Source organism: Dryobates pubescens, chromosome 11 (assembly GCF_014839835.1).
Source record: "Dryobates pubescens isolate bDryPub1 chromosome 11, bDryPub1.pri, whole genome shotgun sequence".
NCBI classification, from domain to species: Eukaryota; Metazoa; Chordata; class Aves; order Piciformes; family Picidae; genus Dryobates; species Dryobates pubescens.
The window spans coordinates 33,001,392-33,014,625 of NC_071622.1; the positions used below are offsets into that span (position 1 = coordinate 33,001,392).

At 44.7% G+C, this 13,234-nt stretch overlaps 1 protein-coding gene across 1 annotated transcript in view; it reads left to right on the forward strand.

The window, feature by feature from the left end:
- The window catches only part of GLIS1 (GLIS family zinc finger 1), a 218,977-nt gene extending 207,082 nt beyond the window's left edge, over positions 1-11,895 (forward strand). The window contains exons 9-11 of the mRNA XM_054165435.1: positions 491-675; positions 7,630-7,797; positions 11,299-11,895. Coding sequence (XP_054021410.1) covers positions 491-675; positions 7,630-7,797; positions 11,299-11,435 — 490 coding nt within the window. The 3' untranslated portion in view covers positions 11,436-11,895. The remainder of the gene's footprint in view (positions 1-490; positions 676-7,629; positions 7,798-11,298) is intronic.
- Positions 11,896-13,234: the final 1,339 nt, after the last annotated feature.

Consider the following 13,234-nt stretch of genomic DNA (forward strand, 5'->3'; position numbering starts at 1 on the left):
AGATTGCTAAACCTACAAAATCCTGCAGGAGGAATAACAGGAACTGAAGCTTCTCTTTGCCTTGGCTGAATCTTGGGTGTAAAGCTTGACTCCATTACAGCCACAAAGGCATTTAAACAATTTCCTTGCTTTTACTCACTCCACATTCTCCACTGCTCTTTCCTGGACATGTCCATCAGCTCATGGAATGCTAAAGGAAAATGGAGCTGTGTCTAAGTCACTTACCGAGGACTGGTGTCATTTAGCTGTCAGCGTGGCTAGTCCAGGGCATCACTGTGAAGGAACAGAAATCGTTTCTGTCTCCCTTTCTCTCCTCTTGACAAACACCTGAAAGCAGCACCACAGCATTTTATTTTGTTCCCAGATAATTTCTACCTGCAAAGCAAACATTTCTGTAGTTTGGCCCTCATGGAAACAGAGCCTCACAAGTGTTTCATTTTCCCATACTGTGATGTGATGTGTCAAGTCTTTCTGTATTTTCTCTTTCTAGGCTTGCTCCCAATATCATCTCTCCGCTTGTCAGCCCCCTGAAAGCTTTAGTTCCACCTTCCCTGCTGCAGAAACACAGCTCTCCAGCAGCCCACAGCCACTCACCCCACGGGCAGCAGTTCTCTGGAGTACCAAACAAACCATATGCACCATTCCAAGCCCAGTCTGCACAGCAGGGGGCTCAAGGTAACTCTTCCCTCTTCTTCTTTTTTCTACCCCGCCCTTCCCTCCCCCAACTTTCCTGATTTCTAATTGGGGAGTAAGAATTTTGGGGTTTGGAATTTCAGCCAGTGCAAACTGTCTGAAGGGACAGACAGCACTTCAGTGGGAACTCCTGGGTTTAGTGGCTTGCTCTATGTGGAGCCAAAATGTCAGCCCAGGTCATGCTGCGCTATGTTACTGTAGTGGAGAAAGCTATCAAAGAGCAGACTGGCTGCCTGCACTCCGCTGTTTTAGGAAGTTTTCAAAAAGATAGTTAGAAGATGAGCTCTTCTTTTAAAGATGAAGTGAGGTACCCAGCCCAGACTCACTCCTTGATTGTCAATAAGGGATTGCTGTCACCATACAGCTGATGGCTACTAGCTGTGCATCACACCGGCCAGAGCCACATCCCTGTAGTCCCACAGCACGTGGGCTAAGGGGCACACATGGGCCATGTTCTGCTCAGTCCACTGACAGTGATGTGCTGGACATGAGCTCAGACAAAGAAAAAATATTTTGCTCTTTAATTATTCTGTTATATTTTATATAAGAACATGCAAAAGCATTCTGCACAACTGGAGAGTGTTAGTGTGGTTTGAGGATGGGAATGGCAGCAGCCAAGCAGCTGACCCACTGCCTAATTTGAAATGTTTTTTTGTTCTGAATTACTCAGCCTTTTTACTCAGGAGCTTATTTACCTGTTTCTGAGTTGTGCTGTGGGAACTAATGCTCCTGCAGTTTCTGAAGTATAAATTTCCAAAAGGTATTATATTGTTATTACAGATCACTCCAGTAACAGGAGCTTGCATATTAAAGGCCTGTGTTATCTAATCCAGATGGCATGCTGCTTAAGTGTGGTAAATCTTCACCATGAAGGAGCATGCAGGACATGTGTCTGTCTGCAAGTATAGCCAAGTGTTTCAGTTTATACAGGCAGATAAATGGCTTTCTGAAACTGGTTTCACAGCTGTACTGTCATTTGTGTAAGGTGATTTTGGCTGGCAAAGTACCAGCTGTGATCAGTTTACCAGGGGGCAGAATAAGAGGTTTGCTCTCTCTATATATATGCTAAGGCTGGGTCTGAAGCACAGGAGCTGAGCACAAACCCAGTCAGCAATTCACAACCATAATGGGGTTCAAGACCCAACAGTTCCCTCTGCTCAGCACTCTCTGAGGAGTACTTGAGTTCTTTGGCTGGACTGACTGAGTCTGAAAAATTAAAGTGTGTTACGTTAAATGATTTGTGCCGAAGGAAAAACTAACTCAACCTGATGCTCAACAGATTAGTCAATTTAAAAAGATTAACTCTGTAAGGGAGCAGTGGCAGATTTATGATAGCATATAATGATATATGATTATGTTACCATAATGAGCTAAATAGCTACAAGCCACAAGAGGAAAGTTTTAGCAGCTCATTACCATGGCAGAAACAAATGCAAAGACAGAACAAGTTTTGAACCACTTAAATAAATTGACTTTATTCCTTAAGAAAACCACATTTCCCTTTGAGTGAATTGTTGCTTTCTAAGTGTTATGTCATGTGGTTTTGCAGAAGCAATCATTTCCCACTTTGGCCAAAGGCTGAGGGGATTATTACAAATTCATTATGGAAGGGGTCATTCAGAAATCAATTTTGATTAGCAGCCTTTGAAATCAATTGATCTGTAACCTGTGCTTAGCTCTGCTCGCTCTACAGCTTTCTTTTTTTGCATCTCAGTTCATTCATAGCACATTTTCCTAATGGAACCTGTAGGAGTACTGGGAGTTTGGAGTTTTTGTGGAGAAGAGCAAGAGTGTGAAAGCCCAGCTGCAGAACTGGGTGTCTGCACAGAAGCATACAAACATTTTGGATCCCAGGTGTTTAAAAGACTTCATCAGGCTGGCAGGAGAACTACTGATAATGAAATGCTGAGCTGACCTTGTTTGTGTGTTCAAACCTGGCTGTCTAAAATCACGTGGAAATTATTACACACTGAAAGAATGTGGCAGGCAGTGGAATCCTGTAGTTACTTATACCTGATGGGGCTGTCTGTGCCCATGGCAGGGGGGTTGGAACTAGATGGTCCTTGAGGTCCTTTCCAACCCTGACAATTCCATGATTCTTGTCAGAAATGATATTGCATTTGAAAAAGCTGAGATTTCTTTGCATGTGGATGCAAATTCCATAAGGATATATACACATATGTAAGGATATATACACATAAGGAGAGATGACATTTAATGGGCAGATGCCAATTATTTGCCCATGACATCACTCATTTTAAAGCTGCTTGGGAGTTTCTTAAGGCCATGCCTTGGAGAAGCAGGCAGCGAGCTGTGGGAAGGGGCTAACTGCAGCTTTTCTAACACAAATTATTTCAAAGCAAAACTGTAACTCAGTGTTATGTTTGGAACTTGGCTTGTTCCTTTATTAACTGCTATATTTCTACATCTACTGCACATAAAACATTTAATAGTGGCCATTTAAACCGACAGGATTTTTTAGTAAGTTCTTCACTTGAAAATTAACCTCAGCATTTTTTTTTTTTAAGTTAAATCAAAACAGAAGGAAAACTTTAAATCCACGTGGAAAAAAAGTATTGGTGCAACACTTGTTGCCAAATTGGTACCATGCCTTTGCTCTGCTCGAAGGAGCAGGGCTGCCTGCACCAGGCAAGCCTTCCTGCTTACTTCCTATTTTAACCACTGAAGGGAGGCTTTTTCCAGCTTGTAAAGAATGCTCCGCAGTCAGTTCAAGCAACCACACTTGGTTAGCTGAGCCGCTGCTTATGAGGTTTTAATCATTATCTTAATTCCTGGCACTTTCTGTGTAAAGCATTTTTAAAAACCTGAAGGAACCACAACTGAACAACACCAACCCCAAGCACCTTTCTTTCATTGCATAACTGCACTAAAGCTCTGACTGGCTTTGCACATTCAAGTCAAATATGTTGCCTGCAAGCAACGAGAGTCAGTTGTCTAAAACGAATGAAACCTCCTCTGGGTTTAGTTGTTACAAAAGTCCTTGTGGCTGCTCCAGCTCACACAACCCGTCCATCCCTTCTCCAGTCACTTTGGGTTTGGGGAACACTCAGCATTTAAACGAGCTGGCAGTTTTCCCTTTTTAATGCTGTAAGAGATGAATGAGGCTCAGATCCTCTGGAACAGCCCTGAGCCATGCCAGTCTACTGAAGGTCATCAGCAAGAGCCAACCTACCTGGTATCAAAAGCAGCTCTGTGACTGTGCCTCTGAAAAAGCAGGTGGGAGAACAGAATGCATAGCAAAAGTCATGACAAAAATCTCAGTGACATAGCAGCCCCCCCGATCCTGCAGTCCTTCAGCCTGGGAATGTGCAATTCCAGTCACCTCAGGGCTCATCCCCACACTCTGTGACAAACATGCAGCTGAAATGCAGCTTCTGATGATGCAGGCACACTTCTTCATGCCCAGGTGTTGTTTCATGCCCAGTTTAAGCACAGGGAGCATCACCAAATTCTTCCTGTACGTCCCAGTAGTGGCACTGGAGATCAGGTTCAGCAGCTACAACTGTGGTTCTCTGGTGTCTCAGAAGCAAGGTCAGAGTCCTCCTGAATAAACCACAGCCACTGTTGCTCCCCATGAAACCTCCACACAGTGACGTGAGATGTGCTGGAGATGAGTCATGGAAGCGCTCTGAAGCGAAATAGCAGTGCTTGCTGACAGGTCTCCAGCCAGGCACTGAAGTGTCTGCTGTGAGAGCCCAACAGCAGGGACAAAGCAGGCACTGGCAGCCCAAGCCATCTGCCCAGGGCTCTTGTCTATGCAGAGGAGCTGTCTCGAGCCTCCAGCTCCTTTTCTTCTTCTGCAATTGCAAAAGCTATCTGGGATCTCTGTCCCACTTCACTTTTCATCCTCAAGGAAGCAACTACCTGCCCTTTAGTCCTCTCCTCCCATAGCCATCTCTCTGCCTTTTTCCATACACATGGAATGCCTCTATCCCTTTCCTTTAGGGTCCCACTGTCCTATCATTTCTACAAAGCTAATGAAAAAGGGACAAGCTTTTGTTATATTGCTCAGGTCAGAAGGGTTGAAGGGCTCAGGGTTTGTTTTACCTGCCCAGTGTTGCTGCTGGAGCTTTTCCCTTCCTCACTCTACCTTTGTTCTTTAGTTTGCTGCCTGATTTAGCACTTCTGCTAGCAGACTGAAAAGGAATGGTGTCTCTCTCTGTATTTTCTTTGGAAGGCACCCAGCAGAAACTGGTTCCCAGTGCATACAGCAGTGTGGAAACACCAGTTTTCCTGCAGTGCAGTACCACCCCCCTTTTCCTTCAGAGCATCTTTTCATTGCACAGTTCCAGTAACACTTTTTGTGCTGCCCTTTCAGATCCTCACACAGTGATGCTGAGGGATAGATGCTGCAAACCAAGGGAGAATTTGATTGCTTATGGTGGTTCTTTTCCAGGCTTCTGATCACGAGGCCATTCTTTGCCACAGGGATCTTTTCCTGAGCACCTAGACAGGGTAACTTAAAATACTTCAAACGCAACCTTTACTCAAAGTTCTTGCAAACAGCCTGGATCCAGCTAGTTTCAATCCAGTTCTGTCATGCTTGGCTGTTCTCTGTTTTTTTTAGTTGCTGTGCCAGCCCTGTAGATCATCAAGATATTTAATTGATTTAACAAAGGCCAGCCTGGGAGCACAATGAAAGGGCAGCAATTACTGAGACAGAGAAAATCCACATCATGCCTTCCCCAGAAGTGATGTGTATAGCTGACATGCTGGAAAAGGGGCAGTTTGTTTCTCTACAAATGCATAGAATGCTGTCTGCAAACAGTTCCACCTCCTCTCCAGCCAAGTGTCTCCCTTTTTTCACTGCTCATCTCAAAAGGATGTATTTTTAGAAGGCTTAGAGCAGGGCACTCCTGGTTTGTAAACAGCAAAGCCAGGATAATTATCAAAAGACAAGCAATAAAGTACTGCACCTAAAGCCACATCAAAAGCTGGCTTTGCTACCTCTCAGAGGAGCTCTTTGGTTCTCTGAGCCAAGCAGTAAATAGAGGTGGTTGTCTATTTATTCCAAGGAAGGCCATGCATCATTTAACACTCAGCTGTCCAAATCTCTGGGCCTTCTTCCACCTAGCAGCAAACACAGCCAGCTTTGGTACAGTGAGCAGAGTGTCTCTCTCTGTAGAGCCATCAACCAGTGCTTCACCAGCGATGGGTACCAACAGTGCAGGGAATCTGTGGTGGAGGATTGCAGGTCCTCAAGAAACTGTTTCTAAGCCTTGCAGAGTCTCTCAAAAGACTTATTAATTAAACCTCAGAGCCAAGATCTCACCACCCAATGAGGTCATTGCATTTCTTCTGAAGAACTGCCTCACTTAGCCTTATTTATCACCACCTCAGAAACCATGGTCAGGACTGACAGACAGACCCTGAGCTTTGCCTGACACTGTGTGGTCAAACTTTAGTAGTAGAAGGGAGATACAGAAAAAGACAGGAGTGCGTTCTTAACAGGAAAGAGGACAGGATTTTAAGGGCCAGATGCCAGCCTGTGCAGCACCCAGGTCTCTCATTTCTGAAGTGACTGAACAGCTGCAGGCTGGCCCAATAAGGCAGGTCTTCCACTTCAGCAGTGGAGCTCTGCTGACATGTACCCACTCCAGATCTGATGCTGCCTGTGTCTGACTCAACTGCTTGGAGCTTGTGCAGCAGTTCATAGGAAATGCTTCACTCTGAGTAAGACTGAGGGGAGAAAGACAAGAGCTCTGTATTTTTTCTGGCAATTAAGAGGAAAATCCTGGTGGCACATTCTATTGAACTTTAAGCCTGACTTGGCTGACTTCAGCCATACTTAAGGGCTGGACCATCATTTCAGAAGGCCTTTCAGAGAAGATAGGAAATGGGCCAGCTCATACAAATGTGCATTTGTATGTGCAAACAGTGCGTGATGCACCTGGAAACAGGAAGAAGGTATTGAGGCAAGAGGAAGAGAGAATTAAATCAGGCCACAGTGATTATAAAACTTGTGTCACGCTTTGAGGATGCTCTTGGGAGCAGGTAACATTTTCTTTTAGGATGCTGGCACAAACTTGTAAGTTGTAAAATTCCTTCCTCAGCAATTCATTTGCCTTTACTGTTAAAGATCTTCTTTTGTAGTGTTGTAACCCATTCACAGCTTCTGCTGGCAAACCCCAACTGCTGGTCCACTGGTAATATGACCCTTTAAAAAACAGCAGGCCATAAGCAATGCAGGCGCTGCATGGGACAAAAGTCGCGCATGCCCCGAAAGCAGAGTGACTGAGGCAGCTAGAGACTATACAGACTGATCTCAGCACTTCTCAGAAGCAAGAAGAACCTCTGACTGAGCTCAGGGCCTTCACCTGATGTCTGTCTGGAGTCAGTCCTGCACCTCTAGTTCTGTTTTCCTTGTGGATATTGTGGCTCTGTGTTTAGTGGAAGAGGTTTCATTTAGAAATTGGAGCAGGCTGGAAGAGAAGAGGTTTAAGGTACTCTTGAAGATATTTTGAGTAAATGGTGCTGTCTCCCACAGTGCATAATGGGAAAAGACTTCACTCAGCTGAAAAGAAAGCAGAGCTAGTCACTTAAATATCGAATTATTTAAATTAATTCATTATAGACACATTCCCTTAGGAGCTGAGCATCCTGAACCCAATCCAGCAGAGTACCTACTTAGCTTTGGACACAAGAGGGCTGTTGACTGCCTTCAGCTAATCTATTGTTTGAATTGAAGCACCTTGAGATTTTTGCTTGATGGGGTTCACAGTCCACAGCACCTTGTGGGATCGATCTGGTGTAGTTTTGTACTGTTGTGTCTTCTGGAGTAGCATGATAATTTTTTCACAGCTACAACTGAGGAGGAGCTAACCCCTTCCCAGCAGTAATGAAGCAGGGTGACAGAAATGGAGCTAATTGTCTGGCAGCAGTGTTAAAATATGTGTGCAATAATATCTGTTGCAGGTTACCAAGGCAGCTTTCACTCAATACAAAACTGTTTCCACTATGGAGACTGCTACAGAACAGTGGACCAGTCCGTCGCCAGTGATGTGCTCACAGGGGAATCCCATTGCTTTAATCCTCTGAGACAGAATGGCTATCACATACTCAATGCACCTTTAGCTTCAACAGGTAATTGGTTTTGCCTACAGTTATCCATGTGCTGTTTTTACCAGGGAGGGTAAAGGAACATGTTTTATAGCCAATGTTATTGCAAAAATATGTTTACATAAACCCCTCAGTCACTGAAATTCCCTTGTCCCTATGCAAATCCCAGAAGAAAAGCAAAACTGTTTTCTTTAATCCCTCCTGTACTTGACTGATAGACAAATTGTCCTTTCATTCTGATGGATGTCACAGGCTGTACACCTTAGGAGAGCTGTAAACAAAATGTGTCTCACACTTATTGTGTGGGCTATTCACTGTACATGTCTCCAGGTGTGCTTGGCAAGGCTTTTAGATCAGATCAAAGTGAAGAAGGCAGTTACACCACTGAGAAGATAGCAGCAGCAGGGACTTGCTGTCCATCTAAGAGGCTGGCTCTGTTTGGCAGTACCGCTGCTCAGAGAATGGAAAGGCACAGCCTTGATAAATGCAGCTAAAAACACCAGGCAGTTTCTTTCAGTACTTTCTGCTGTGTTTGTGCTGCTGCATGTTCATGGCAGCCGTGCTTTCCCATTTAGCTTTGTATGTGCATCATGTAGAATTTGCAGCAAGTTGTTACAGCTAGATCACCACAATGCTTCAGGACTTGGGCATTCACTTTTATAAAGCTTTTCTTTCTTACCTTTAAAACTGCAATTGAGCATTGACAGCATTACTGAAATCAAACAAAATGTGCTGTCAGAGACATGCAACACCACCATCTGCTGCAGTCTTTACTTGCAGATCTCTGAGAGATTGCTCTTCATGTCTGAACTCGGGAGGGCATCCCAGTTAAGGCCAGTACTGAGAACACATGTTTAAATGCTTTTTGAAATGGAGCCTGAGTCAGACCACAAAATTAGAGCTGACTTTCCTGTTTGTTTTGCATTAAAGGAGACTGTGTTCAGAGCGAGCGTGCCTGCATTTGTCTGCTGCTCCACACTAGAGTGTGTGCGTCAGTAACCAACACAAGGGAAAAGCTTAAGATGAAGTTTCAGCTTCAGCTTTGAATTCTTTTGTGTTATTCATTAGTTTGATGTTACTAAAACATAGGTTTTTTTCATGTTAACATCGAATTTCACGTTCAGATTGACAGCCTGCAATATTTAAAGAACAGACTAAATAAACTTTCCAAAAGAAATTGTAGGAGCAAAGAATAATCCTGTGGCAAGACACCAACTTCAACAACAGTTGATTTTTCTGTCTGGGGCTAAACTATTATGAAATGTTTCTATGCAGTACTTTTGTTTTTAGAGTGGTTATTGAGGTATGCAAACACTTAAAAGGCTGCAACATAAATATATATATATGAAATACATAAATCTTATCTTTTTGTGCGTAAAATGGAACCATTCAGGTTTGCAAGATTCATCAAGGCTAAGCATTAATTTTTTTGCAGGCTTTTATAGCACCATTAATACTAAATGAGATCTCATCTCCCAGGAATGCCAAATGTGACTGGCAAGCAGCTGTTCCATGAATCACATTAACAGTCAATAAATTTTTATCCTCTGTTCAGGACATTGGATAGTTTACTCTATCTGGAATCTAATAATGATTTCTGGGGTGTATGCTTATCTTGAGCTTTCTCCATCTGTGGTTGTGTACCCACCCTGTATACAGGCTCATCAAACAGAAATTAGCATAGCATAAACACTCCCAGAACTCAGCAAAACGCTGGTCACTCTGCCTGGGCTGAGACAGCAGAGGGCAGATAAACAGCCCAAGTTCATCTTCCAGAGCCACTGGCCATGCGCTGCCTGCCAGATTCCTGCAGGCAGCAGAGCTTGACCTGTAAACTAACAGGAAATTAATGCACCACAGAAAATGCAGAAATGTAAATAAGGAGAGAATTGGGTCTCAAATAGCAGAAACCGAACGGTAAAATACCTAGAACTCAGTTCTGGGGACTGAGCCCATGGTGCTTTCTGAAATCAGGACTGGCTTTTGACTCCAGGTCTGTCCTCACTGCTGGGGGTGCCGCACAGCCTGGAGGCCTCAGCTAAGCCTGGGACAGGCAGCAGAGATGAGAGAAAAGCTCAAAAGAAGAGCAAGCCTCATCTGCCACTGAAGCTGAGGAACTGAACAGTCCTTTCCCAGAGGCTCCACAGAACATCTCCATTGAGCCCACACACTGGCTTGCAATTCACACAGTGTGATTTGGGAGAGATTTAATAAATGCTACATCAGGCACTCAGTTCACAAGCATGTTCTGAGCTAGATCAATCTTCCATGGGGTGCCTCAGCTGACTTAATATTGCTGCTGACTATGAAAATTATGGTAGGTGGGTTCTGTGGACTGGGTGCAGGGGTCAGAACCTTGCTCAGAAGCTGACACAGACATTTTCCAAGTACTTACCAGAGCAGGTAGTGCAGGGTAAAAGAGAGTGTATGTTAAAGGATGAACGTAAGGAGTTAGTGCTTCATGTAGTAGTTTGGGGAGAGGGCTAAAGCCTATTGAAGGAGAAGGTATAGAAGGTGGCCCAGGCCTGAGGGCAGGCAGCAGTGCCATGGAACAGATAGGAGGGTCTGGCTGGTGTGAGAAGTACAGGCACAGGTTGATAAGCAGAAAGAAGAGCAGCACAAGGAGTGAAGTAAGGCAAGAGCTGGCCTGCAGCAACATGAATAGTGTATTTGAGCCCCGAGTGGCCAGTTGCAAAAGCAGGTTCCAGTGGAATTACAGTGGGCATAAATGGGGATTTTCATGTGCTTTGGGGTAGGCAATAAACTTTTTGTTTCAGCCTCTCTGATGTTCCAGCTGCCATAGCACCTGGTAGGAAGTAAACCCGTTTCTTTCCAGAGGGATGCACAGTTCAGGAGGCCTGTAACGGCTATGGAATTTTTTGCATGCTAAAAGGAACAGGACAGAAAAATTGGTCCCCACCAAAGTGGCTTTCTGGTAGCTAGCCAAGCACCAGCCAGCTCAGCCAGGTGAAGAGCCAGCAGCTTTGATGGGCTGAGGACAATGTGGTGCACATCTTCTTCCATATGTCCTGTAGGCCTGACCTTATGCAGACAGACTTCTGCAGTATATGGGGATCCAGTGTATGTAGGATCCAGAGTTCTTCTGAACCTCAAGAGCAGCTGGGCAACACATGGACCATTTTCCCTAAGTGCCATTAAAAGGAAAACCACACAAAATAAGAAGATTGCATCACTTGTAGTGCACACTTACTAGGATCCTTGCCCACTCATTGTTTTGACATCCTACTCAGATAATGACTGCAAAGTCCCAAGAGAGTCATACCCTGATACTTGCACTTTGCTTGCAAACAGGGTAGTGCTACAGCAATGAATGGGAGCCCCATCTGCTATGACACACATGCCCATGGAGAGTTGTTGGTGCATCTCCTGGGTGAGGCTTTGATGGCAAGCTCTATTGTCTTCGCATTAACACTGTGCTGTATCATCCCAGGCCTCAAACTACACTGCCTTCCTTATATGTGCTGTGGTACTAATGCGTGTCCGTGCCCCTTGTCATGCTTGCAGGCTATGAAGCAGTCTCTGAGGCACAGTGTGTAGCTGAAGACATGGTCTCCAACAGCACTGATGAGAATGGATTCTTCCAGAACAGCGCCTTTGATCACTGCTTGAATCACATTCCTTCCATCTACACTGACACCTAAGAGCAGTGCTGACCTGGTCTCCTATCTTATAGCTATAACGTGTATGTAATTACAAAGGTGTTGTTCAAGTACCTGTATTTAGTCTGTACCCCTATATGTGCTCATTTAAATCAACACCTCACATGTACCAATCCATTTTATACATGACTAGTCTGTATGAGATAATAAATATTGCAGCCTGTTCCTTTGCTGTGGCACTTTGAAATTCATGCTTTAAGGGAATGAGGAGCATTTCAAGCAGCTTGTTTTGTAAGTTCTCTCAGTAAAGTGTAAATGTAACTTATATAATAAACTTGTAAAGAAGGGGTTTGGTTTTTTTTTTTTTTCCTGAAAAAACCCACAGTTTGAGAATGTTGTTCCCTTTAATCAGTTTTCATTTAACTCATTGGGCAATTCTTTTTTTTTTTAACTAAAAGGATTTTTTTAATCACAGACCTCATGTATATAAAGATCTTCATTTGCTCAGCTGGTTTTATATTTTCAGTTTTACAAGAAAGCATTAAAAACTGGAAACAAGTTGTACTGTCATTTCTTAATATCATTGGTCTGCCTGGTAACTCCTAGTGTTACATCCTGAAAATACCTAAGAGTGGTTTAAAGCAAGCAGTGCCAGCGCAGGGACTGAAATTAAAGTTGCTCAAGCATACCTGAAGGAAAACAAGGGACCTGCAGGCTTTCAGTGAAAGGACCAAAAAGCCTCCAGTGCAGGGCTGGCTTCTCAGTGCTGTGAGCCTGCCAGCCCTGCACCATCTCCCAGACTCCCTGCCATGGTGCGTACACCAGCACATGCAGCCATCCCAGCAGCAGAGGGATGCAACTGTAGTTGGCTTTTTCGCTCCACACATAAGTGCAGAGCCTCACTCCATGCAAGATCAGCAGCGTGCTCACGCTGCACGAACACCGAGCATGGGGCAAGCTGCTAACCGCTTCTCTCACAATACCCAGCAGCCACTCTGAACACTCCTTCAGGCACAGAGAAGAGCAGGACACCTTCAGAGGGCTTTCCTCCATCCAAAGCACTTGTAATCCGTGGCTTCCAGAGGAACAGACATCTGCACCTGATGCCAGAGTGCTTGAGCTTGGCCAGAGAGCTCTAGTTCAACGACGGTGCCCTGTGCTTGCAGACAGCCCTTGAACAGCAGCTCTCCAGAGGGACCAAGGCACTGCCCTCTGTGAGGGTGTTAATGGCTACCTGCCTCTGTTCCTGGATGCCACACTGGCACAGCAGCATGTTGAACACTGCTCTGAGGCTGATCTGGGCTAAACACAATGCCCACATGGATGTCTCTCCAGGGCCTATATCCAATTTAGTTTCCTGCCCTCAAGAAATCTGAATGAAACGCAGACATTCAGGAAACTTTACAGTTAGTCACTACAGAACAAGGTGCAAGGGCTTGTGTGAACCTCCTCTTCGTAAAAGGTTCCTTAAGCTCTCAAGGCTGCCTAGTCCCAGCTGCAAAGCCAGGAATAGTGTCTGCCCCGCCTGGCCCAAGCAGTCCTGGGCAGCACTGACTCATTCCTCTCCTGCAATTAAAATGCAGAAGGGCTCCAAGTTGTGCTTGAAGCCTACCCACGTAGCTTTGCTTCTGATCATCACCACTTTGGGCTCTCTGTCCTGTTGCTTATCTACTCTGGTGCATCAGAGGTCTGAGTTTTTTATGGTCTCAGCCATTGGTGGCCAGGACTTTTTCCTAGAACACTAAACAAGGAGGCAGTTTACACTGCCAAGCAGTGAGAACTCACTCCAGAGCTTTTGAAGGAGGACTTAGAAAAAAACCATACCGAAATCCCAACAAAGC